The 23,618-nt window shown below is 32.9% G+C and overlaps 2 protein-coding genes and 3 non-coding genes across 10 annotated transcripts; all 5 read left to right on the top strand.

Moving 5' to 3' along the window:
- Positions 1 to 790: 790 nt before the first annotated feature.
- On the top strand, positions 791 to 11,367 carry LOC100264600 (vacuolar fusion protein CCZ1 homolog B). Of its 4 annotated transcripts, none has more exons than XM_003631116.4 (10): positions 791 to 1,345; positions 2,297 to 2,390; positions 2,701 to 2,884; positions 2,984 to 3,022; positions 3,132 to 3,241; positions 7,416 to 7,511; positions 7,686 to 8,144; positions 8,990 to 9,145; positions 10,036 to 10,265; positions 11,018 to 11,367. In XM_003631116.4, the coding sequence occupies exons 1-10, from the start codon at positions 1,161 to 1,163 to the stop codon at positions 11,046 to 11,048; spliced, it is 1,584 nt and encodes a 527-aa protein (XP_003631164.1). In that variant the 5' UTR covers positions 791 to 1,160; the 3' UTR covers positions 11,049 to 11,367. The 4 variants fall into 4 exon arrangements, with proteins under 4 accessions (XP_003631164.1, XP_010649835.1, XP_002285048.1 ...); XM_010651533.3 differs by having other exon boundaries at positions 7,413 to 7,511; XM_002285012.5 differs by lacking the exon at positions 2,984 to 3,022 and having other exon boundaries at positions 792 to 1,345.
- A 1,161-nt stretch (positions 11,368 to 12,528) lies between these two features.
- LOC100242311 (uncharacterized) lies at positions 12,529 to 15,659 on the top strand. 3 transcript variants are annotated; one of them, XM_002285007.5, is made up of 6 exons: positions 12,535 to 12,624; positions 14,379 to 14,441; positions 14,571 to 14,589; positions 14,753 to 14,830; positions 14,975 to 15,079; positions 15,154 to 15,659. In XM_002285007.5, the coding sequence occupies exons 2-6, from the start codon at positions 14,437 to 14,439 to the stop codon at positions 15,268 to 15,270; spliced, it is 324 nt and encodes a 107-aa protein (XP_002285043.1). In that variant the 5' UTR covers positions 12,535 to 12,624; positions 14,379 to 14,436; the 3' UTR covers positions 15,271 to 15,659. The 3 variants fall into 3 exon arrangements, with proteins under 3 accessions (XP_010650010.1, XP_002285043.1, XP_010650084.1); XM_010651782.3 differs by adding an exon at positions 13,096 to 13,219 and having other exon boundaries at positions 12,602 to 12,624; positions 14,975 to 15,659; XM_010651708.3 differs by having other exon boundaries at positions 12,529 to 12,624; positions 14,975 to 15,659.
- Positions 12,736 to 12,820, top strand: LOC132254685 (small nucleolar RNA Z159/U59). Its single transcript, XR_009466992.1, has one exon. It is a non-coding gene; the product is annotated as a small nucleolar RNA Z159/U59 (small nucleolar RNA).
- On the top strand, positions 13,087 to 13,166 carry LOC132254687 (small nucleolar RNA Z159/U59). The gene has a single exon (XR_009466994.1). It is a non-coding gene; the product is annotated as a small nucleolar RNA Z159/U59 (small nucleolar RNA).
- On the top strand, positions 13,700 to 13,783 carry LOC132254686 (small nucleolar RNA Z159/U59). Its single transcript, XR_009466993.1, has one exon. It is a non-coding gene; the product is annotated as a small nucleolar RNA Z159/U59 (small nucleolar RNA).
- Positions 15,660 to 23,618: the final 7,959 nt, after the last annotated feature.

Here is a 23,618-nt window from a genome sequence, read left to right as displayed (position 1 = left end):
TTTTCCTTACTCTTCATTTCTTATTACTTTTTCGCTCCATTTTCCAAAGCATTTTCTAAAACCAAACATAAGCTAATTAAGAGAATTTGAAAATTTTTCTACATTTCTTTTTTTCTTTATGCAGATTTCATGATTAAAATTGTTCATAAATGGTGAAATACTTTTTTATTTTTTATCTTGAATAAAAAAAAGGATTAATGAAAATAACAAAAGGAAACAATTGAAGGCATTTGATGAAATTTCAAATCAATAAGACTAAAAATATTTTATTAATAAAATTAAAACTATTTAAGTTTTAATATAATTTATTAAAATAGTTATATATATATATAAGCCCTTTTAAAATTCCTCTAATTAGAGTGTGTTTAATAATGTTTCCCTCAAAGTGTTTTTAATGAAAATATTTTATCTCAAAACGTTTTTAAAATAATCATTTAGAATGTGTTTGAGAATGATTTTAAAAAGTATTTTTAGTATTTTTAATACTTTAATGATAAATTTTTAAAAACGTTTTATAAAATTATTATTAAACGAACTCTTATTAAAAAATACTATAAGTAATTTTTTTTAATATTATAAGTGATTTAAAATTTTTTTAAAAGTATTTTTAAAATTTTGTTAAATAATTTTAATAATTATTGCCAAACGGTTCTTAATCCACGAGGATTAAAGACAGTGATTTTTAGGAGATAAATGAGATGAAGAAAATGGGAAAAAACTGTTTTAAGCAAAAAATAAATAAAAATAAAAAAGGTGGTCTATTTGAGAAACAAATGAGCAAAAATGCTCTCAAGTGGAAACCGGGAGTAACAACCTGGAGGAAGTTGCTCAACCCGAGCGCTTGACGTGCCTACTAGTCAATCCTAGATACCGGTTGTTGGTGGTGGTTGGGCTCCTCTGCAATCTGCAATTCTTCTCACATTCAGTAGCCCAGCCAAAAAGACCCCTCTCGGGCCTCTCCACGGCCTCGCGATTTCTCTCATCGTGACCCCTTGCCCTACGGCGAGTAGGTCAAATTGGAGATCTTCTGCTCCAATTAAGCCCTCTTCTTCGAATTCCGCATTCACTTCATTCTTCAGAGAAAAATTAGGGTTTCTAAATTGCTGTGTTTTCTCAGATAAACTTTATTTATTTCAAGGGTGAATGAGTTAGGAGGAATAATGGGGTTATCATCAGCGAACACTGTTGTAAACGAAGGCTTCCAGTTTTGCATATTTGATTTGAGAAGGGGGCAACACGAAGGGCAGGAGCTGGACAAGATTTTGTTCTTCTATCCAGCTGATTTGCCCTTTTCTACGCAGCTTTCCGTGATAGGGCTCAGCGAAGGGCTCATCACTTTTACAAGGTTAGGTGCTTGTATATATTGGAAATTTCTGTTATAATCAATTTATCTCGTGCAAATTTATCCAGCTGAGCTTTCTTTTTGGTGAGTCATTACCCTTGATCTTCGTTAATCTTTCGTATTAGTATTGGGTAGGGAGATTGTTGTGTGAAAATTTTAGTGAATATAATGGATGAGATCTATGTTGAACATTTTCATAATTAGACTCTTTCAATTCAACAAATCATTGGTTGCATTATAATAAAAAGTTTTATCATTATGTATAGATCTAATTATTATTTTCAATGGGATGGTTAAATTAGAGCCTGTTTGGGACTTCAATCAAAATGACTCCCAAACAGGCTCTAAAACTCTGAATAACTTAGCACTCAAGAATGGATATGAAAAGGATGAGAAAAATGCTAGAACAAATCCTGAAGAACCTGGAGTTTGAGATTTACTTAATAGTTTGTCCTGGCTTCCTGAATGATATTTTATTTGAGCTTAGTTTCCCCATTCAGTTTCAGCTATGGTGCTAGGAGTCCGTCAAGGATTTTCTTGCTGCAAGTCTGGAGAATATCTTTCGGTTGTTCTTCTTTTATTTATTTATTTTTTGTTTTTGTTTTTTTGTTTTGTTTTGTTTTTGTTTTGTTTCTTTTGTTTTTTGCAGTTGAACTAGCAGATTTGTTTTTCTTTCCACATGGGTATTTTAAGATTTTATGAGGTGAATTTATTTCAATATGTTTACTGTTAATTATGATAAGAGGTCTTTTTTTTTTGTGATGGTACCATTTTGGTGTCTAGGGGCATGGATGAGAGGAAGGAAAGAGCATTGAGTATTTTTGCCCTCAAATTATATGAAAACCAAAATGGATTGATTTGATTTCCATGTGGTGTCCAAACATGCCTTGATCAATTTTTCCTCATTGTCTATTGTTTCCAGTTATTTAAAGGCATAACATCGGTTTTGTGCAGAATCTTTTCTCCAGAGGCTGCTTGTGAGGTTATAGAAGCAGAGAGGCATTCTCATGTTTTTCATCAGGCTGAGCCAGATATTTGGATGGTCATGGTGCGTTATCTATTTCTTAACAACAATCTCACTGATGAGCTCCGATATTGGTTGTTTGATGTATAATTTGTCATATCACTGATGGTCTATTCTATATGTTCATCCATGAGCAGTTTGGCTTCATATTTGCATATCCTACCTTTGTAAATATGCAATTGCCCTTTTATGTGACATTGTCCTGCATAAAACCTGCTTTTCCCATTAAGTTCCTATTAAATGGTTGTTTGTGAACCTTCCCCTACCCAACTATGGAGGAAAGTAAAATAGAAATGAAAAAAAAATTAAAAATACTAACTCTACCCTATTATAGGTAGTGGAGAAAAGTAAGGAGTCAGATGCGATATGGCGGATTGATGCATTGCGAAGAGTTCTTAAAGAAGTACATTCTCTTTTTGTGATGTTTCATGGATCAATAAGATCGTTGCTTGACAAAGAACCCAGTGGAGAACTTGTTCGATCTCATTTGTATGCTTTCATCATGGATTATCTTAGCGGTAAGGCATATTCATTCTCGTGTCAACTTAAATTACACTCGAATACATTTTCTATTGTCGATAGTTAAAAATGTTTCATTGTAAGTCACTAATTGTCAGCATTTCAAAAGCGGTCTCCGTGGGATATTTGCTGCTGCGGTAATGCTGAAGCTGCTGTATCAAATGGACTCTATTGGATTTGTGCTTCTGGAGTAATGCTGAAGTTGCTGTATCTCACATCTTACCTTAGCTTTTCTCTTTGGGGCAGATTTTCTTGTTGGAAAAAAAATCAAGTTACCATCTTTCCGTGACTGCTTAAAGGAGCGTGGAACTGTGCAGATGCTAACTGTAGGGCGGGAGGCTGCACTTGAAGTTCAGGTATGTCTACATTGAGTGTTCTGAAACTGTACCAAACATCTTCGTTCTCATATTTTGAACAGTTGGGTGTCTTTAAAGCTTAAGGACTGTTAATTGGATAAACCAACCTTGTTGACTCTTGAAAAGAAGTGTTAATGTTTGGCCATGCACTATCTCTGGGTTAGTTGGGTTGGGGGGTAGGGGTTGGCACTGGTTTGAATAATTCCTTTGAATTAATTCAGATTTTCTGTTTACTGGGGGAATAGATGTTAGAACCAAGGATGAAAGTATTCATGATATTTCCATCAAAACATTCATAATTTTGGGTACCGAGGGGGTAGCAATATTTGACCATCCTCCTCTACAAATATCATTATGAATTTCAAATAAATAGTAAAGAGAAATCCAAAAAATCTCTTATTTATGATAAGCTATGGAAATAAATCCAAATACTTGTGTAGAGTTATACAAACTCCATCTTAGGAAAGTATGGGGAGATAGAGGGGAGCTGGTGTTCAAGAGGAGCGAGGGAAGAGCATGGGGTGAGTTTAGCTAAGACTATCAAAAGTGGGGGTGGGGGGGGGGGGGGGGGGGGGGAGGGCATTTAGAGGAGAATGGTTTTTAGGGTGGAAAAATGGTTGGATGGTGAAGTTTTGGATGGATAGGTGGTGTGGTGACGAATCATTAGGAAAGGCTTTCCCCGTATTACTCTTAATAACCACTACCAAAGATCCATGGGTAGCTGGGGTATGGGGGTAGGAATGAGAGGGTGATTGTTGGAACCCTGGGTTCATGGGATAAATCTGTAATAAGGAGCTAAATGGGGAGGACGTGCTTTTTAGGAGATTGCAAGCACAAATGATTTGTAGTGATATGAAGGATAAGATGGTTTGACTTTTCTCAAAATGGAGCATTTTTTTAGTTAAATCTCTCTATTCCTCCTTATTTAATAAATGAATGGTCACCTTTCCTGCATGCATGGTTTGGAATCCTTAGGTCCTGATGATGGTTGATTGTTTGGCTTAGGAAGCTGAAGGATATTAACATTGGATAAGCTTAAAAGGAAGGTGTTAGGATTTTAGCTAGATCAACCTAAGTTAATCGCCCTAGAGGGGGGGTAAATAGAGTGATAGTCTCTTTTGTAAATTTAAATTATGTAAATGCAAGAGAATATAAAAATATAGTGGTTTGGCAATTATATGTGAAAATATAATAAATATAATAGAAAAACAATTGCATATAAAATAAAGAGAATCAAGAAGAGAAAAGGAAAACACTCATTTTTATAGTGGTTTGACACAACTCGGCTTATGTCTACTTTCCTCAAGCTCTTAATTAAGGATTTCACTGTTCTAAGGCTTCCAACCCAAGCCTCCAAGGTTTACAATTGGGTTATGGTTCCAATCAACCCTCTTAGGCTTATGGATTCGAACTTTACAATTGGATTATAGTTCCAATCAATCCTCTTGAACAATCGCTCGTTGTTATTTTGAAAATCTTTTTAACTATGAATAACATTAAACAAAGGTAGTTTTCATTTAGAAAGAATCTTCATCCAATTAGTAAAGATTTTAGGTGCTTGAATAAAAATAAGATGCATGATCCTAGTGTACCAACAACCTTACAAAAAGATCGTAAAGAGCTTTAGGCCTTGAAAGCACTTCTCTTTGAGGTCTTTATCTTCTTTTTGAATTTCCTTTGGCTCAATTTGTCTTTATAATTGCCATTTTGAAAATCTTTTTGCCTAAACACATGTAAGATAAAACATTAGATCCAAACCTTGTTTTGTTATCATCAAAATCGAGATTACCAACCCTTGGTTTCATTGAAGGGAAGAAGACTCTAAATAGATGCTATTTGTGTAAAGGAGACGAAGAAATAATTGATTACATCCTCTTACACGTTTCTAAAGTAGTCATGTTGTGGAAGCTAATTTATGCATTGTTTGGGATTGAGTAGATGATGCACTCTATAGTAAGAGACACCCTTTTGTTCTTTTGTCATGAAGAAGAGAAAGAAAGCTTGAAAAGCTATACCTTTATGTTTATTTTAGATAATTTGGAATGAAAAAATGAGAGAGCTTTTGATAACAATGAAAAAAAGGATCAAGTAATCAAATAATCTTTTAAGTATAATTTTTTGGAGTGGGTTGGAGTATTCATAGGGGATAATTCCTTGTCCATGATAGATTTCATTGATTGGCTAAACACAAAGTAAGGCGAGAGTGTTGTTTTTTGTTTATCCTTGTGCTTTGATAGGCCTTTTGGTGTCTTTGTATGCACTGTGTATGTTTTTGTGTGCCCTTTTGTTGTAAGTATATATGAAGCCCATAAAAATAAGTTATACAAACTCCATTTCTTGATATAAATATTAACCTATATTCTTTTATCATCTAATATTATTATATTATACTTATATTAATTTCTTAAAAACTCAATTTTAGAATTTCTGTGTTATATTTTTTGTAAAATCCAACCACTGATATTACAAGGTAGTCAATTACAAGGTGGGGGCCAAACTGGAAAAAGAGAGGGGGAAAGGGGGTTGGGTTGGAACCCTAGATTCTTGAGACAAATCCATGATTGAGAATTAGACAAGGTGTAGTCCTTTTTTAGGAGATTACAAGCATAATCGATTTGCAAAATATAAAAGATAAGATGATTTGGCTGAACTCAAGGTGTGGCAATTTCTCTCTTTTAACTCCTTCATTTCCATTCAAAAATCAAAAGCGTTACCTGTAAGCATGTTTTGGAACTCTTGGGTCTCATTGAGGGTGGGCTTTTTCGCATGGGAAGCTACTTGGGGGAGGATATTAACATTAGACCAACTTAGAAGGAGAGGATGACAAATCCTGAATAAATGCTATTTGTGCGAAGGAGAAGAAGAAATAGTTGATCAAATCCTCTTGCACTGCACAAAAGCTGTTATGGGTCTTTATGTTGGCAAGAAGAGGATGAAAGCCTAGAAAGTTGCTCTTTTGTTTTTATTTTGGACTATTTGGAAAAGAAAGAACCATATGAACTTTTCAAAATATTAAAAAAAGGGACTGCGTTATCAAGTCATGTATATCTTTTGGGAGTGAGTTAGACATTCGAGCGTACATAGTTGATAGCTCTTTGTCCATGTTGGACTTCATTGATTGACTGAGCTTTAGGGAGAAAGGTGTCTTGTGGTCCTTCATGATGCCAGAGTTGGATTACACTTTGAATGGCATTCTTTATATGGCTCTTTAGTTGGTTTCTTTTTGGTACTCTACATACAATGTGTATAATAATAATCTTCTTTACCTATAAAACAAAAACCCTCTGATATTCTGTGAATTCTCGATATTTTCATCCTTAACGGGAGCATCACTCTTGCACTTATTGGAACTGTGTTACGTTGAATAGTGCAGTTGATGGATATGCCTATAAAAAAATATTTATATTGTAGGTGATGGTTATGGGGCAGAGTTGAGTTGGGGGTTTTTATCTAATGTATCAGTTTCATTTTTCTCATGCCAACATCACCACCATTTCATCACCTCCAGGGTTCTTTCTTTACTGAAAATATGGAGCAAAGTATACACTGTGTAATAAATGGATATTAAATTTTTCTGTTGCTTCCATTTATTCGTTGCTTTGCCAAGTTATTATTGCGATACCATCTGCCAGTTCCAAATGTAGATCTTTGCGTGAGTATGCTTTAGAATAACCGAAGTGCTTTATGCCCCCAATCCAATTTACTATTCTTTAATGAGGTGCAAATGATATCAACTTGGAGTTGTGATTTCTGAAGAAATCATGGTATGCATAATGAAGCGTGACACATTTTGCTGATTCTGAGCTCCTGTTCACACTGAAGAATTGAATAAAGCCAATTTCAGTGACTTGAGGAAATCCATATTCATTTATGGAATTGTGTTTTGAGGATTCACTTCTTCACATCACTTCTTGAACATCATGGTTATTATTTGAAGATGTAAATCAACATTTTTGCTCTTTATCTTTGTTCAGTTCCAAGAATTTGGGATTTACAATGTAAATTCCAAACCAAATTCTGGGTTTGTTATTTATTCAATTTTTTTGTTTATTCCTTGTGGTTGAAACAGAGTGACATGTACTAAATACAATAAGGAACTAACCTTTGTTGGCTAATTAAATGGATATTCCATTGTTGTTTTTTATTTTTGGCTAATCATGTCTGTTTTTAGCAGTCACTTGTCAGAGTACTGGAATCATGTGCTGGGAACGCACCATGCTACTCACTTGTCTTATTTCAGGACCTTCTGGTGTCCACAACACTTTCACCTGTATGGTTTGATCTCTGGTTCTTATTATCTTTATTGGCTGCGACTTGATACCATAATGCCGATGCTAATTTCCTTTAATGTTGAGAAGATGCTCAAACACTAAATGAGTGTGAAACTGATTTCTGATAGGACCATTTGTTGTACTGCTAATCATTGTCCTGATCTTTTTCTCAGGATGACACCATAAACTTATTTACTTATGCTGTCCTAAGGTTGGCCCCAAATGCTCTGTTGTCCCGAGCAAGTTCGTGGTCCTATTTACGCAAAGGAAATACTGCATCTCAGATTGCTGCAGCATCTGTCATGGCAAGCTCTGGTTCTGTTTCAGAACAATTTTATGGCTCCCGTGATACCTCTCCTCATGGTGGAGAACGCAGTCATGTTGTGAGGCCCTTACAGCACAACAAGTGGTACAAGGGGACAGATGGCTTTCTTGTTACTGATATCTGGGGTCCAGAAGTTGGTAGCATGGTTTCTGCCACTCCAACAGTTTTGCTGCATCAGACAGAGGAGAGAATGTATCTCTGTGTTTATCAGCATAAAAGCCTCACTTTAATTCTTCTCTTTCCCATTAGTTCAATTCTGAATGGGGAGCAAGGGATTTCTGTGGTCAAGCAGCAAATTGTGGAAAATGTCAGTCTCCTATTTGTGTTAGTGACTATAATGTTTACTGTTTTCCTACACATCTGTTTTATAAGAATTAATGTCTCTTATTTGGAGCTTAGCTATGCAAATCATGTGGACAATTATTCTCTAAATTGGTCCAAGTATTTGTTAGCTTGTCTAGTTCAATCCTATTAGAAAGTATAATTAGTATTTTTTTTGGGTCTTTTTCTTTTTATTTATTTATTCCTTTTAATCTCATATCCTTTGAAACCATTCTTTTGCCCTTTTAGAGTCTTCAACCTTGTTCATAGCATTTTGTGCTGCTGGGCTGTCATTTGTTCTACTTTCTACAGGACCAAAGCATTTCAGCTAGTTATCCTTTCTTCTATATCCATATGGGCCTATGGTGTATGGTGGGCCATACAAACTTTAGTCCATAGTTTCTGATTTCCATATGACCTTGGAATGATACTCCTTAGAGACCTGGGTCTGTAATCCCAAAATTTACTTAAATTATGAAAGCAGCCAACTTAGTGACTGTTCTTTTCAAGATTGATTAAAACTTCAATAAGCATATGTGTTGTAAAATGTACTAAATGACAACTATAATGATAACTGCAATTTTGTTTGAAACAATTTCATGAGTGGAAGGATTGAAGCATTAGGAGATGGATGTTTAAATGATATGTTGCAGAATTGGACTGAATTTGTTATCATAGAGTATAAAGGATTTTGAATATCTTGTATCATGCACTTTGTATGCCCTCTTTTGTTTTCAGCATTTGCTTTTCAATAGAAACAGTTATAGTATATAGCCATTTAGAAGCATCTGTATCTGTTCACTGAATCTTCTTATTTGCAAAATCTGTCAGGCATCACTAAAGATGTTGAAAGTGGAAGAGAAACTATCAAAAGGATGGGGAGGTGAAAATGCATATCATGTTGGGGGTTATCGTTACTTACTGGTGGATGGTGACAGAAATGTATCTAGGGCTTCTCCACCGGGAAAAGTTACAACCCTAACAAAGGTTTGCACTCTGCCACTGTTTAGCTCAACCACAACATCATTTTGTCTTGTTTACATGCAAAATTAGGTCCTTGCTTCTTTATAAATTGATCAGAGCTTTACGTCAAGAGAATCAACTAGGGTGAATCTAGCTATTGCTTGAGTTTGGACACAAATCAAGGCTTTAGTTGAACTTCTATTCATTTGCCTAGGCATTGTACGACCATTCAAACGCCATTTCATTTAGGCTGTCAGACTACTTCTGGCTTCTGCAACTCTTGTGGTGGAATTTGAGTTTATTTGACCCTGCCTAACATTGTTTCCTGTTATCCTAGGAGTGACTATCTCGTTGAGGATCTTCCACTCTTTAAATGTGTAAAATAGCCAAATTAGAGTTTTAGAGGACCTTTAAAACCAAATGACATTCTTGATAACTTGTGGGATGCTCATTGCTTAGTCTCCTGGTAGTTCCTATGGAATCACTTGGCTACCTCTGCTGCCAAGGACTTCAAATCAGGTGGTTGTTGTTCCAGCTAGACTGGATTATTCCTGGACTAGATCCCTTTTAGTGCCACAGCAAACCTGTTTTTTTTTTTTTTTATCTGAACTTTGTCCACTGTGCATGCATTTCATATTTAGCTAGCTATTGTAATATACAGATCTTCTTTAATTTTGTATTTGTCTGTTCAGGTCAAGGTCTAGTTTTGGTTGGTTGATTGGTAGTCTAGCCTTTAGCTTTGCACACAGAATGTTACTGACAAAACCTGGCACTTGGTATATGTTCTAGAAAGTGGGAGATGACTTGTCCAGGGAGAGCCCTTATGGTGGTTTTAACTCCTTAATAGTTATCATGTGATGATCATACACCTTCATCATGGAGTTAAAGCATTTCATTCTTCTGTTGTCTTGCAGGAATCTTTAATTTCCTTAAGTAATCTTAGAGAAGAGATTGATTTGGAAAAGAGTAGAGCAAAGTGGGATGACCCTGACCATGAGAAAGATTTGGAAATATGTATTAGAGCAAAAAATAATGCTTGGGTCATTGCACGGACTACAAGAGGAAAAGAGCTTTATATGGTTCTAGAGAAAGCCAATGAAACACTTCTTTTCGCCTCTGATGCCATCGAGAAGTTCAGCAACAGGTAAACACATTTTTCTTGGGCCTTGTCAATTTATTTTCTTTCTTGTGTGTGCGCCTGCGTGGCTTTGTGTTTGGGTGTCTTGTGTCTCTCTTTTGAAGTCTTCGGGCGTGTTAATTATCTTAAAAGGTACTTACTAATCGTGAATATCATGGCCCATTTTGGAGCACCTTCCAACTTCATAGATACCGAAAAGATGTGGTTGCCCTCCAGAATAGGAGAATTATTAGATGCTCTACCAAAACAGAAATGGAGAAACTGATTTTGTTGTTCATCTTCCTCCTCTTTCTGTTCTAGTTACACAACTCTTGGACGTAGATGGCCAATTTTTATTGTCATGACTAATGAGGCATAGCTTTCTACTTGAGAACTAGAAGCTTCTTCTGCTTTGCTGGAATGAAGCAAATCATGGGCCGTTATCAAAGTTTGAAGTGCTTTCCTTTCCCTGTCTTATGTCTAATAACCTTCAAAAGTTTTAGATTCCTGAGTCATACATTGAGGATATTTAACACCATTGACAAGTTAATGAAAATTTTCTATCTGATGGAGTTATCCATTATCTTAAGTAATTTTAGAACAACATAATGCACTTTTTTGCCACTAACATGAATTGGTTTTGCCTTCAAAATAATAATTCTCAATTTCTCATCAGCTAATTACTCCCAAATTCATCATTGTCTCTGGGGTTTCAGGGTTCCAGCTTTGACCTGGGATCTAAGAGAGAATATTAATCAGTTTTCTGTTGAATGATGCAGGTATTGCAGTGGAGCTTTTTCTTTGGATTAGGTAAAAAAATTCGTGGTTTCTGATATTTGCACTTACAGAATAAGAAACCCAAAGGGTGCACGAGTGCCTGTAAACATTCTTTTATTTTTCCCGCCTACTGTTCCTTAGCAAATTGGGCACCCTTTCACCATAGAGTTGTGTAGAATGGAACAAACAAAGAGGAAAAAAAGAAAAAAGAAAAAATAGTGATGGTTACTTGTGATTTGTTTTGTTTGATCCTTTCCTTTGTGTTCTGAATGCCATTAAAACTACTGTGTAAATTATGTATGAAAATATTTTTCTCTCTTAAAAGTAAATGAATTATAATGTTAGGTTCAAATATAACCCCAATTAACTTTGTAGGATGTTTCTTTATTCTTATTTTACTATCGTTGATCCTTGAGCATCGTTTATTAGGATCGGATTGGTAATTTTAATTTTGCCACCAAATCAAGTATCCATGGATGACTATTCTTTTTGTCCATAAGCTTTTAATTATAGTTAACTTTTTTTTTATAAGTATTTATGGAGGGTTGAAAAAACACAATTCCCCTACTGCATTCTCTTGTTTATACAAATTTAGATAAATAAAATATTTTAGACCCAACTGAGTAATTCTTTTGGATAATTTTATTGAAAAAAACTTATGATTGAAAATCAGCTAGAAAATTTATATTTTGACATTAAGTTTCAGAATTGAAGTCAAAAGTTATAATTTTTAAACAATAATAATAATACTATAAAAGTTATATATATAGATATTTATTCACATCCATTAGATTTTTTAAAAATATATATTATTTTTTATTTTTTGCATAATTTTTTTTTAAATCATAATCTTTTAACAAAATTAGGTCGCTCATAAGGGCTACATCTTGGATTGATTGAATCAAGTTGTGATTAACTGGAGTTCAACTCAATCCAACCTCTGATTCAAATATTAGTTTTAAAATTTTGGATTTAAGTTAGTTGGATGAAACTCAGGTGCATCACAATATTTTTTAATTTTTTTATATATAATTATACCAAAATTAAAATAGTAAATGTGATAAATTTGAGTATAATAACAAAAATGTAAACCTAATTTATATATCTTCTTAGAAAAATGAAAATGAAATATATCGTACAATTATAATGTGATATTTTTCCTTAAAAATCTAAAAAAAATGATATTATTATATATGATAATATACCTCATATATATTTAAAATTATTAAATTGGGTTCAGATTCTTTGAACCTTGGTTCAAGCTTAACTTATAATAACTTATATTTAGTTCAAATTGGAAGAAAAAAAAAGTTAATTTGAACTCAAGTTCAATATTAAAAATGATTGAAATCAGTTCAAAGATTGGGTTGGATCAGACCAACCGGCCCCAAGTTCTACTCCGTATTTTAACATGCCTAAATCCTAATGCCCCAGTATGGCAGCCAGGCCAGAAGTCCATTGAGGATTGAACATTGGGCTGGGCCAGATCCAACCGAATGTTAAATAAAACCCTAATCCTTCAAGGCTAGGGTTTTGGCCTCATGGACACTATAAAAGCCTATGCAGCTTTCCCAATTTCTCATTGCTCGGTCGCCTTTGAGCTTCCCAGGTATCCTTTCTAACTTCTCAGCATTTTGTCCTGCGCTCTCTCCTCTTTGTTCGAATTATTTTAAAAAATTAGTTTAGCTCGAAATGTTGTTGTACACATATTTTTCGCTTTGTCTCTGATGATGATTAGTTGAAAAACTTTCGTTCTTCTGATAATAGATCATGAGGAATGCTTTGGAGACCTGAACTGAAGAGACACCTCTTGCTTTTTCTTTTCGTTTCATTTTTTTTTCGTCTATGCAAAATTTCTTGTTTTGGGTTTTAGATATGAGTAGAATCAAACTTTACGGTTTTTTTTTTTTTTTTTCTATTCCAGTCTTTGGGCAAGAAAACGGATCAAAATCATGGTTGAGGTTATTTTGGTTTACCTCTCTGATCATTTCTTGATTATGATTGAAAAAATGGATCTATTCTGTTCTTATATTGTGTATTAAACAAAATGAGCATTGAAGATCTTTGTATTCTCTCTAAGGATGATTACAAGAAAACTTTCTTCCGAGGTGTTCCATGCGGAAAATTTGTGGAGACCTGAACTGAAGAGCGTTGAATAAGATCTTTAATGCCGTACTATGTAACCTTTGGGATTTCAAACCAAGGTTCGTGGCTTTTTTTTCCCCTTTCTTTGTGGAGGAAATCCCTAAACATTAAAGTGATTGGGAAGCCAAAAGAAGCCCTTTTGTAGAATTTATTCAACAACATTTTATACCTGAAAGTTTCCTCTTGTACTTGATTTCTGGGCATTTTAATGCATTATCAAAGATCAAATTTTTGTCTCTGTGGTTGCAAATAAAAGCATCGTTCTTCGTGTGGGAGGTTGTGGAGATCTGAACTTAAGAGAGGCTTGAAGAATTATCTTTAATTGTGACTTTTGGGCTTTAACATGTCAATTTATAAGTACTTATTTTCTTGGTAATGAGAGTTTAGTCAGGTTTCCTTTAGGGGCTTGTTGATTATTGGATAATTCAATTCAGTTTCTCAAATTTGGAAACTTGAGGTGGTATGTGTCACTTTTGCCCTTAAGTTTTTTATTACTTGATAAATATGAGTGTTGTTGTGGACATTAAAGATCTTTCGATATCTCTGATGATGTTTATGTGAAAAATTTCGTTCTCCTGAGTCAGTCAATGCTGAAAATTACTGGAGACCTGAGCTGAAGAGTTCTTAAGAAGATCTTTGATGTCAAATTTTATTAGTTGCGGTTATAAGGATGGATATGGAAATTATATTTTTGTAATAAATTTTTAGACAAGCTTTGACTTCACCAAGCTCATTACTGAAAAGAGCAGCACAAATAGAGAAATTGAAGCAGTGTCGTTTCTTGAAATCCTAGTACTTATTTGTGCTTATCGATATGTTTTTATCACGACTACTGGTTTTTTTAAATAGCATGTTCTTTAGTGCAGTAGCATCTTCAAATTTTGTGTATTACTCATTCTAGTCATTTAACACTTTTAAACTATATATAATGTGCATCTGAGCCAGTCAATACTACTGGTTGTCCAAATAAGTCCTTGATGTTTTCTAACTCCAAAATAAAATTTTCTTGTGGGGTATTTTCACTTGAAAGAATGTTCAGGATTGATGCAATTTGGGGGTGGTGAGGGGGGTGGGGAAGAGGGAAAAAAAAACTTGTTCCTACACAAAACGGGAAAAATTCATTTTTGCATTGCATGTTTTATGCAAGTGGAGGTTCTATTCCAATTCAGCCTCTCTTATTAACTTTATTCATTTCTTTTTTTGTTTTCTTGTTCCTAGGCTTTTATTGAAGATCTTGATAGAAAAAAATCTCCGAAAGCTCCGGAGCTAATTCAAGATGAGGTATTATTCTTGCATTGCATATTGATTTCATTGATGGCAGTTTCTAACAATTTATTATGATGACTTGGAAACTGACTACTACTATTTACCTTTGTTTTGTCCTATTTTTTTCCTCTCTTTTTTTTCCAGTGGGCCAATGGAAGAAGATGTAAGTTCTTTCTGTTTAAACCATATGTTGAATCACATTTTTTGTTGTGTATATATAAAAATTCATTTCCCTCGGGCATTTCTCAGTTTGGAGAAGTTCAGATAGTGCCAGATTACTACTGCCATTGATATATTAATCCTTATTAAAGATGTTTCTGTTTCAGAGTGCCAAGAATGAGGAAGAGGACTTTAACACAGGGCCACTTTCTGTTTTAATGATGAGTGTTAAAAATAACACTCAGGTAATTGTCTGACATTTTCATTTCACTTTGGCTGGTTTTTAGTGTAGCTTAGTACCTAAAGGAAAACTTGTTGACAAAAATTCTTTAGACTATGGGATTGGATTACAAAAGGCATCTTAATTATTGTATTTTCCCTCTCAACAGGTGCTTATCAATTGTCGAAACAACAAGAAGCTTCTTGGCCGGGTGAGAGCCTTCGATAGGCACTGCAACATGGTTCTTGAAAATGTCAGGGAGATGTGGACAGAGGTTGGGCTTTTACAAATGTTGCTTCTGTTTGGTTGTTCCATAATTATGTTATTCAACTTCTTTTGTTGGTGCAGGTACCAAAAACTGGGAAAGGCAAGAAAAAGGCCAATCCAGTTAACAAGGATAGATTCATTAGCAAGATGTTCCTCCGTGGAGATTCTGTGATCATTGTTCTTAGAAATCCCAAGTGATGTAAATCCATTTGCTCTAAGGCATTCTCAGTTCAAGTGACCTGATAAATGAGAGTTTTCTACGTGTTAATGTATGTGTTCGTCTCACCGAAAATTAGTTTCATATCAGCCTGGGAGTTCACTATGCGCTTTTCCTTGCCTGCTGATTGCTGAATTGCTGCTCGAGTGGATCACAAGTTATTACAATTTTCTGGGCTGAAATCTAGATCATAAAGTTAAGGCATTTATGTTTGGAGTTGGTCCTTGATGTAAATGTACCAGAAATTCAAATGCTAAAATGCAGGCTTGACAATATTAATGAGTGTATCGGTCATTTGGTTGGCCGAATGAAGGTTTTCAAACCATATTAATGATAAATAGGACCATAATCTGTGGCTATTTGCATTTGACTTGGTAGTCTAGATATCTTTGGTACGATGTCTCCTTTTCTTGCCTTTCAACTTAAGTTTGTGGTAGCCTACATTGGTCAATTTGGAGCAAATAATGCTGTGGTGATGGGTCTGATGGCTGGGGGTTAAGGGAATGATGATGGGGTTTGGGTGTTAATTGTGATTTGGATATTGGGTTTGGCTGCAGAGATTAAATGGCAATTAGAATGGAATTTGGATACCTCCATGGCTCCATGAACCAAAACAAAGACTATAAGATGTTGACAAATGAGGTACCACATCTACATCTATTATAAGTCATGATAGAAAATTGAGAAGAAACAGGAACTAACCTGAGAAATTGCATCATCAATGTAGTTGAACCCATATGTTCTTTTCCATAACAACACCCCTTTCAAAGCCCAATGCCTAAAACTTTTCCATTCTTCCAGAAAAACACCAAATATCAGGCCCAACCTTTTCGATGTGGGATTCAAAGGGGCATTTTAAAGGGCTAAAAGCGATATACAAGCAAAGGGAATAAGCACAGCGTAGGATTCAACCTGGATCTTTAGGAAAAAAAATAGAAAAGTTTCACCACTGAACCATCTCAACAGTTTTTCATGGAAAGGGTTTTAAAATATATATATAACATAATTCCCAAAATTGAAAAATAAATATAAAAATTTATGATTTATCTAATATTATAGGATAATAAATAATAAGATAAAACAACTAATAATTTTGAAAATAATAAAATATACAGCTATTAAAATCAAAAGAACTTTAAATAATAAAATCTTATTTCATAAAAATGATTATAATTTAAATATATTTAATAAAATTAAAAATATTAAAACTTTAATAAATCTTCGAGTTATCTAGTTTATTCATTCTTGTTTGGGTTTCATTTCACTCCTTGATATGACATTCTTATCAATAGTAACCAGGAATAACCCCCATATTTCATTATGTTTCATACTCTTTCACTTTGCATTTTTTAAAAGATTTGATTGAGACTTAATAACAAGAATTAAAAAAAAAAAACTATTTTTTAAAATTTAACTTGATCTTACACTACTTAAAAGTTCTTGTCTACTAAATAGAACTATTTAAAAAAAAATTAAGAGCTTGTTTGATCATTGTTTATGGAAACAATTTTAAAAAATAAAGAACAATTTTTAGAAAATAAATAGGATTAATTTTCAACCATTTTTAAAAATAAAAGAAAATATAGGTCCATCTGACCATATTTTCTAAAGCTTGTTTTTTAAAATTATTTTTTAAGTTAAAAAATAAAAAATAGGTTTTAAAAATAAGTTTCAAAAAACATAGTCAGATGTACCTTAACTTGCTCTTATACTACTTAATAGAACTATTTGGAGGTGGAAGGGTCGAATAGGTTGTCCAAGCAAAATGTCCCCCCAAGTTCTAATTTTATATAAATTTTCAATTGTTTGAAGCTGCAACAATTATATAAAAAATGATTAAATATTGATTAATCCCATGCATAATAATATTCAATCACATAAATGAACACAAGATTTAATACCGAAAAACAACTTAGAAACTCGGCAAATGTAAATAACCACAAGAGATCAAATGACTTCAATTAATTCACTAACTTTGATAATTAATAAGGTACATAGCTTTACATGATTTGGATGCGCTTTGTAAGTTCTTGTATCAATTACTAAAAAAGAAACAACAAAGACCTTAGTCTTGAGTTCGAATCCTAGGGAGACCACTCTAGGTCGTACATTTGGGTGTTGCCACCATTTGTATTGATGCCAAAGCAATCGAGAGTGACATCCCCAAGATTCGAACTCAAGACTAAGGTCCTTATTGTTTCCCTCCTGGTACCATCTGAGTAAGTTGCTCAGATGGTACCAGGAGGGTAACACTCAAGACCTTAGTCTTGAGTTCGAATCCTAGGGAGGCCACTCTAGGTTGCTTTGGCACCGATATAAATGCACAACAAAGAGAATCTTTCAATATTTGCTCTTTGGCATTGAAACATATGTTTCAATTAAATGAAATCAAGTATTTATACCAAAAACCAAGGATAACATTTTGGAAAATTATTTAAATTTCGGTTTTACGAAAATAACCCTAAAAATATGATCAACATATTAAAAACAAAAAATTTGTTTGATGTTTGAATGTTTCGTAGGCATCACTTAGATGTTTTGTAGGCAATGTTTGAATGCCCTTTAGGACGATTGAACGCTACCTTTGGTCATTCGAACATTCAACCCCTCTTCAAGCTTTTCGACTTTATTTACTTAATTTTTTGCATCCTTCAAATATATGTAAAGTATACCTTATTATCAAAGTATAGTCATTTATCATACACCAACAACACTACACACATACATACATACCTAAAATATCACTAATTTTGAGATTGCTTATAGTTGACTAAAAATTTGTAAAATCCTTGTTAGTATGATACATCGGATTTAGTGAAAAATAGAATAAATTGTCATTGTAAACAAATACATCAAAAGATCCTTCTAGTTATGGGAGCTGGATGGAAATTAGGAAGAAACTTGTATTACTAGAAGGGGTCTTGACAAAATTACAAGGTAAAAAATAACATAATTATAAGATATCTTAGAAAAAAAAACTCATTCTTTTGTGCTTTTCATTTACATGCTATGGACCGGTTACTCATCATTTTCCTTTTCAAGGTTTTAAAAGAACTTGTATACTTTATCTATTCAATTTATTTGAGTCAATGTGATAAACATGTTCTTGGGACGATGTTTATGATTCAAGAATTGAAATGATACAAAAACCTTAATTCAATCAAATTGACATGACATTTACATTTGAATAATTGAATTTGAAACTCATTTTTCAATCTAAATGCATATCTCAATTGTGAATTTGACACCATCTTAACTTTTTTTTCTTTCATTTGTTTTTAAAATATGAATGGAAATTTTGGATAGAAAAAATGTACGAATTCTTTAAATTCAACTCAATCTATCAATAATGAAAATTATGGAACGAAAATTTTCTAGCTAAAAAGATGGTGAGTTAAACATGAAACATGAGTCTAAAGGCTCTAAATATACTAATTCACCATAAACATATGTTATTATGGGCAAATTGAATAAAAGAAAAGAAAGGATTAGAAGCACAAGGTGAAGTATTATTTTCCAAGTAATGAGCTAAGAAATAAACATCATCGTTACCAAACTCACTTCCCACACAAAGGTCTTACATGTATAATTACAATAGATTTTCTTAATACCATAAACAACCCCACCCCTATTGTGCCTATTTTTAATAAAGTCTTCATGATAAACGCCCCACTCCCTTCACGCCCATATTTAAATTTCTGTTTTATAAATTTAGTGAATTTAAAAATATTTACTAATTATTTTTCATTAAATTTTAAAATTTTTAATAACCATAAATCTTAGTTCGATTAGTTTTATACATTTAATTTGATTTTTAATATTTTTATCTTTTAATTAATAAAGATTGATACTCTAAAATTTTCATTTTTTATGATTTATAATTATTTAATAACCGATATTCAACCATATAAATATTATATATTTTAGATTTATCCTCGTAATTTTTAAAATACATTTTCAAGATTAAAATAAATTCATATGAAGAAACTTCTATCTATTTGATATGAGACATTATATTTTTAATATTTATTATCCTGACATCATATTTTTAATAATAATAATAATAATAATAATAATAATTATTATTATTATATATTTTAAATTCTATTAAAATAATTTATTAATATTATGTGATGATCAAATTAATTTTTAAATATATTTATTATATTTTTGGAATAAAAAATTTAAATTTATTTAAACTTTAAATCAAAGTTGGCCGTATAATTAAGTTGTGTTGATCAATCATTTAAAATCAATCCAATCATATTAATTGATCTTGATTTGATTTGATTTGATTTTTTATTATTAAAATATAAATCGGTCCGATTCGAATATATTCTGTGATTTATATTTCTAATAAAAAAAAAAGGTTTTCCCGCTGGCTGCGTATGAGTGGATTCCGTACGGGTGCATGTGGGGAGGCTGGAAAACATTATGGGTTAAGTACGCTGTAAAAGCGTGAAGGCCCTCGCCCGCCCTTATATCTTGCTCTGCCCTTCACCCCTTTACCAGGCACCTGCCCACCGCTTTCCCTACTCATAAGACTCACCCAATTTTCTCCCATTCTCTTTTCTCCTGGAGAAAAGTATGATTTGGTTCACACAAAATATTGAAAAAAGAGATTATAAATATCTGGATATCCACTGTGGACACCACCTTTAGTTGGTTTCAGTCCGGACTTCGTAATGGTTGTGGGTTAATCGGAAGATCAGATCCACGCTGCCATCAATTCCTCAAGAGTTTTGGGGATTTTACTTTTGATTTTTGATTTTTATTTTATTTAGTTATTTATTTAGATGAATAAAAGATATTGGATAAAATTTTAAACAAAATTAATTAAAAAAAGGGGGAGGATGCACACGTGTAGGCTTTACTGTAATATAAAAATTATAAAAAGTTAAAATTTATTATGTAATGATTATTAATCATTATAAATTATATATTTTGTCATCAAATTAATAATTTTAATAAAGCAGAAAATTATTATTATTTTTTGTCATTAGACTAATAATTTTAATAAATAAAATGAGGGTTTAATAAGTTGTGTAATAGTGTGACAGAGGAAAAGCAACTTAATGAGATGGAGTGTGGAATCTTCGAGAGGGTGAGAATTCAAGCATGGACCAGCTATTTGCACGTGGGCACGTTTTATTTGTCTTGTTCGAAAGCTTTCCTTCGTGGGCCCGTTTCCCCCTTCTTAAAGATAATTGAAACCCCACGAGTCTTAACCTCAAAGTATTTTTGGTTGAAAACTTTTAATAGTATTAGGACTACTTTGATCTAATAAAGATATTATTAACGTATTTTATTTAGTTGAAATTTTTGTTTTTGTTTTTAATTAGATGCAACATATTTCATAGGGTTTTATTAGTTTCAAAATAATTTTGGACTTTATTAAATTCAAATTCGAGTTATTGGAGGTTTAAAATTTAAGGTAAATATGTATCTATAATTTTATTTTTCTTTGTAACTTTGGATTGGATGGTAGATTTGTAACATTGGATTTGATGGCAGTAATGTCACCCCTAACTTTTGTCATTCGCTTAGTCCTCATTACTCTGATTATTAGGAAGGTTAGCGATGGGGGCAAGTTTGGGAAGAGGCTTCCTACCCTATTCCCATTCCAAACCTAAGATGGGGCGAGTTAATGTGTTCTCATGCTCGTTTAGTAAAAAACATATAATCTCATCCCTGCCTTGTTAATGCAAACCCAAATTCTAAATCTTCTACTTCATCTTTTTTAATTTCAAGGCTTTTGCATTTTTTTCAAGTGTCTTTGTATAAAACCTTCTATTTTTTTCCATAATTTTGAAGAATTTAGAGCATTATGAAGAAAATTATAGTTGCACTATGGGAATGCTCTAAATGATAAAATCTTCCAAACATATTTGAAATAGGGAGATGACATATCTTAAAAATGTCATTACATATATGATTGGGTGGTGGATGGGAACGATGAGGCCTAAGACTGATTCAATGCTACTATAAAAGAGTTTTGATGATTGAGATTAAAATAAGAAAAAATGAGTTTCAACTGATGTGTGGGATGAAGAAGAAATGGGTCAAGAAATAGGGTCATATTCAATGGGTTAATGGCTAAGGCTAAAACTTTTGATGTGTGGGAGGAGAAAGAAAGGGGGTAGAAAGTGAGACGAAAAGGGTTGTTTGCTCCTTACATTTGAATTTGAGAAATGAGTTTCAATTGCTCTATACATGCAATCTAGATCTAGGGCAAATGTTAAAGGAAATATCTTGAGGGATTTTTTTTGTTATTTAGTAGGATGGGGTGGGTTAGTATAAAACTTATACTTGCTTCGAACCTAATTCAAGTTTTTCAAAATGTTCCCAAACTTGTCCCACCCATGATTATAATATTTTCATACTTGCCTCGAACCCAATTTGGATTTTTGAAAATGTTTCCAAACTGATTCCATCCTTAATTATAATATTTTCATACCAATCCCAACAGAGTCAAGATGGGTCAGGAGACCCGAATAGCCCATGAAATTGCCATCTCTAACTAATATCCTTTACATATCTTCTCACCTAAAAAGAAAATATTAGTTTTGAATCTCTACTCTATACTTTTTCTTGTCATAAAACCTCTTTATATATTTGGCTCTTTAATGTACTCTGATGTGAGCTCCAAAAAATTTGGGATAACTTTCTTGTGAGTTTTAAAAAATTTGGGATATTTCATATTCACATCACAAAAAAAAAAAAAGTTTTCGATATTATATATGTATTACACTCCTCTTAACCTTATATGTGTGTTATGAAACCTTGGTCCAGTTAATTGAACTTAAAGTAAACAATATATGATACCAAAATCTTATAAGTGATGTTTGTCTATCTAGCCTTGCAACATAATTTTATGGGACTCAAAGAAACTATTATATGTGCATTGATGGTGATTGTGATATTCCACACCCGATAGGAGAGAAAGTTTTGAACTTTTCTTAACTATGTAACGACTTTTAAAGTTGTGAAGGTTTATTCGATTCAAAGTGAACACTATCATTTTGGGTGAGAGCTATTAGTACAATGTTCTTAAAAGTATAACATGATGAAACAAATAATGAAATTTATTGATATTTATATTATCATTTCAATTCTCTTTTCATTATCCTATATTTATGTATTATCTATTTTTAGCATTTATCCATACATCATTTGCATTGTACATAATTTGGATATATTAGGAATTACATGAAATATCTAAGTTATGAGTTTCTTACAAGTAGATGAGTTGTACATAACTGGTTCATAAACTTAGACTGTCACGCCCCAAGACCCACTCCAAGGGCGTGACGGTCATTTCACACCTCAAACCCGAAGGCTTAAAGTATAATCTGACCTAAACAATCATATTGTAATTGGATGTTACCAATTACCAAATACCTGTTCAGAGTAGCGGAACAAAATCTAAAATCCTCAAAATTCAATTTCCAAATAACTTCCAAATACCAAATGATCCAAATGAACATAACTAACAATTAAACAAAATCCAACATAAAATCCAAAGTCAAATCCTAATGATGACCATTCCTCAGCCTAGCCATCACTCCTCACCCGAACTAAGAGTACCTGAAAATTTTTCAACAATTGGGAATGAGCTCACAGCCCAATAAGGAATATTAATGCAATTCATGGATCAAATATTTTCATTTCAAATAGGGATATCAAATTTTATTTTATTTTTCATCAAATATCAGAGTTTCAAAAATACCAATATATTCAAAATTCAACCAACCAATTTCATATCAAATTCAAATACTTTCACATCAGATTCAATCAAATCCATTCAATTTTTTCATTACTCTGGTTATCAAATATCAAATGCCCAGTTAGGTGGGACTTTTCAAATGGGTGGCTAGCCTCAAATTGTTCCTGGTGGACGGAACCAAACACTACTAGTACTAGTAACCTCTAACCAAACCCCTAGAGGCTGGGATCCAAATCAATTACATTCCCACCATGAAATGTAAAGGTCAACTATTATATCCCGTTGACAGGGCCGAATAGTCAACTATTATATCCCGTTGACAAGGGCCAAACAAACCAGAGTGATGTTTTTGTTCAAGTATTCAAATTTACACAACATAATATCTCCATATTTTGTGTCATAAATAAAACAAAATATTCCAACATAACATTTAGTGCAAAACAATTTGATCCATGCATGGTAACAAAATATCATTTTTTTTTTCCACAATTCAAAATAACATCTAAGATAATTTAATTTTATAAATATTACATTAACTTCCCTTACCTCAAAAGAAGTCCTTGAAAGTTTGGGAGAAGAATAATTCTGAAAAAATATAATCTA

The sequence above is a fragment of the Vitis vinifera genome, chromosome 1, assembly GCF_030704535.1.
Source record: "Vitis vinifera cultivar Pinot Noir 40024 chromosome 1, ASM3070453v1".
Classification (NCBI taxonomy): domain Eukaryota; kingdom Viridiplantae; phylum Streptophyta; class Magnoliopsida; order Vitales; family Vitaceae; genus Vitis; species Vitis vinifera.
The sequence above is the reverse complement of the archived record's forward strand: the minus strand, read 5'-3'. Positions and strand labels throughout refer to the sequence as shown.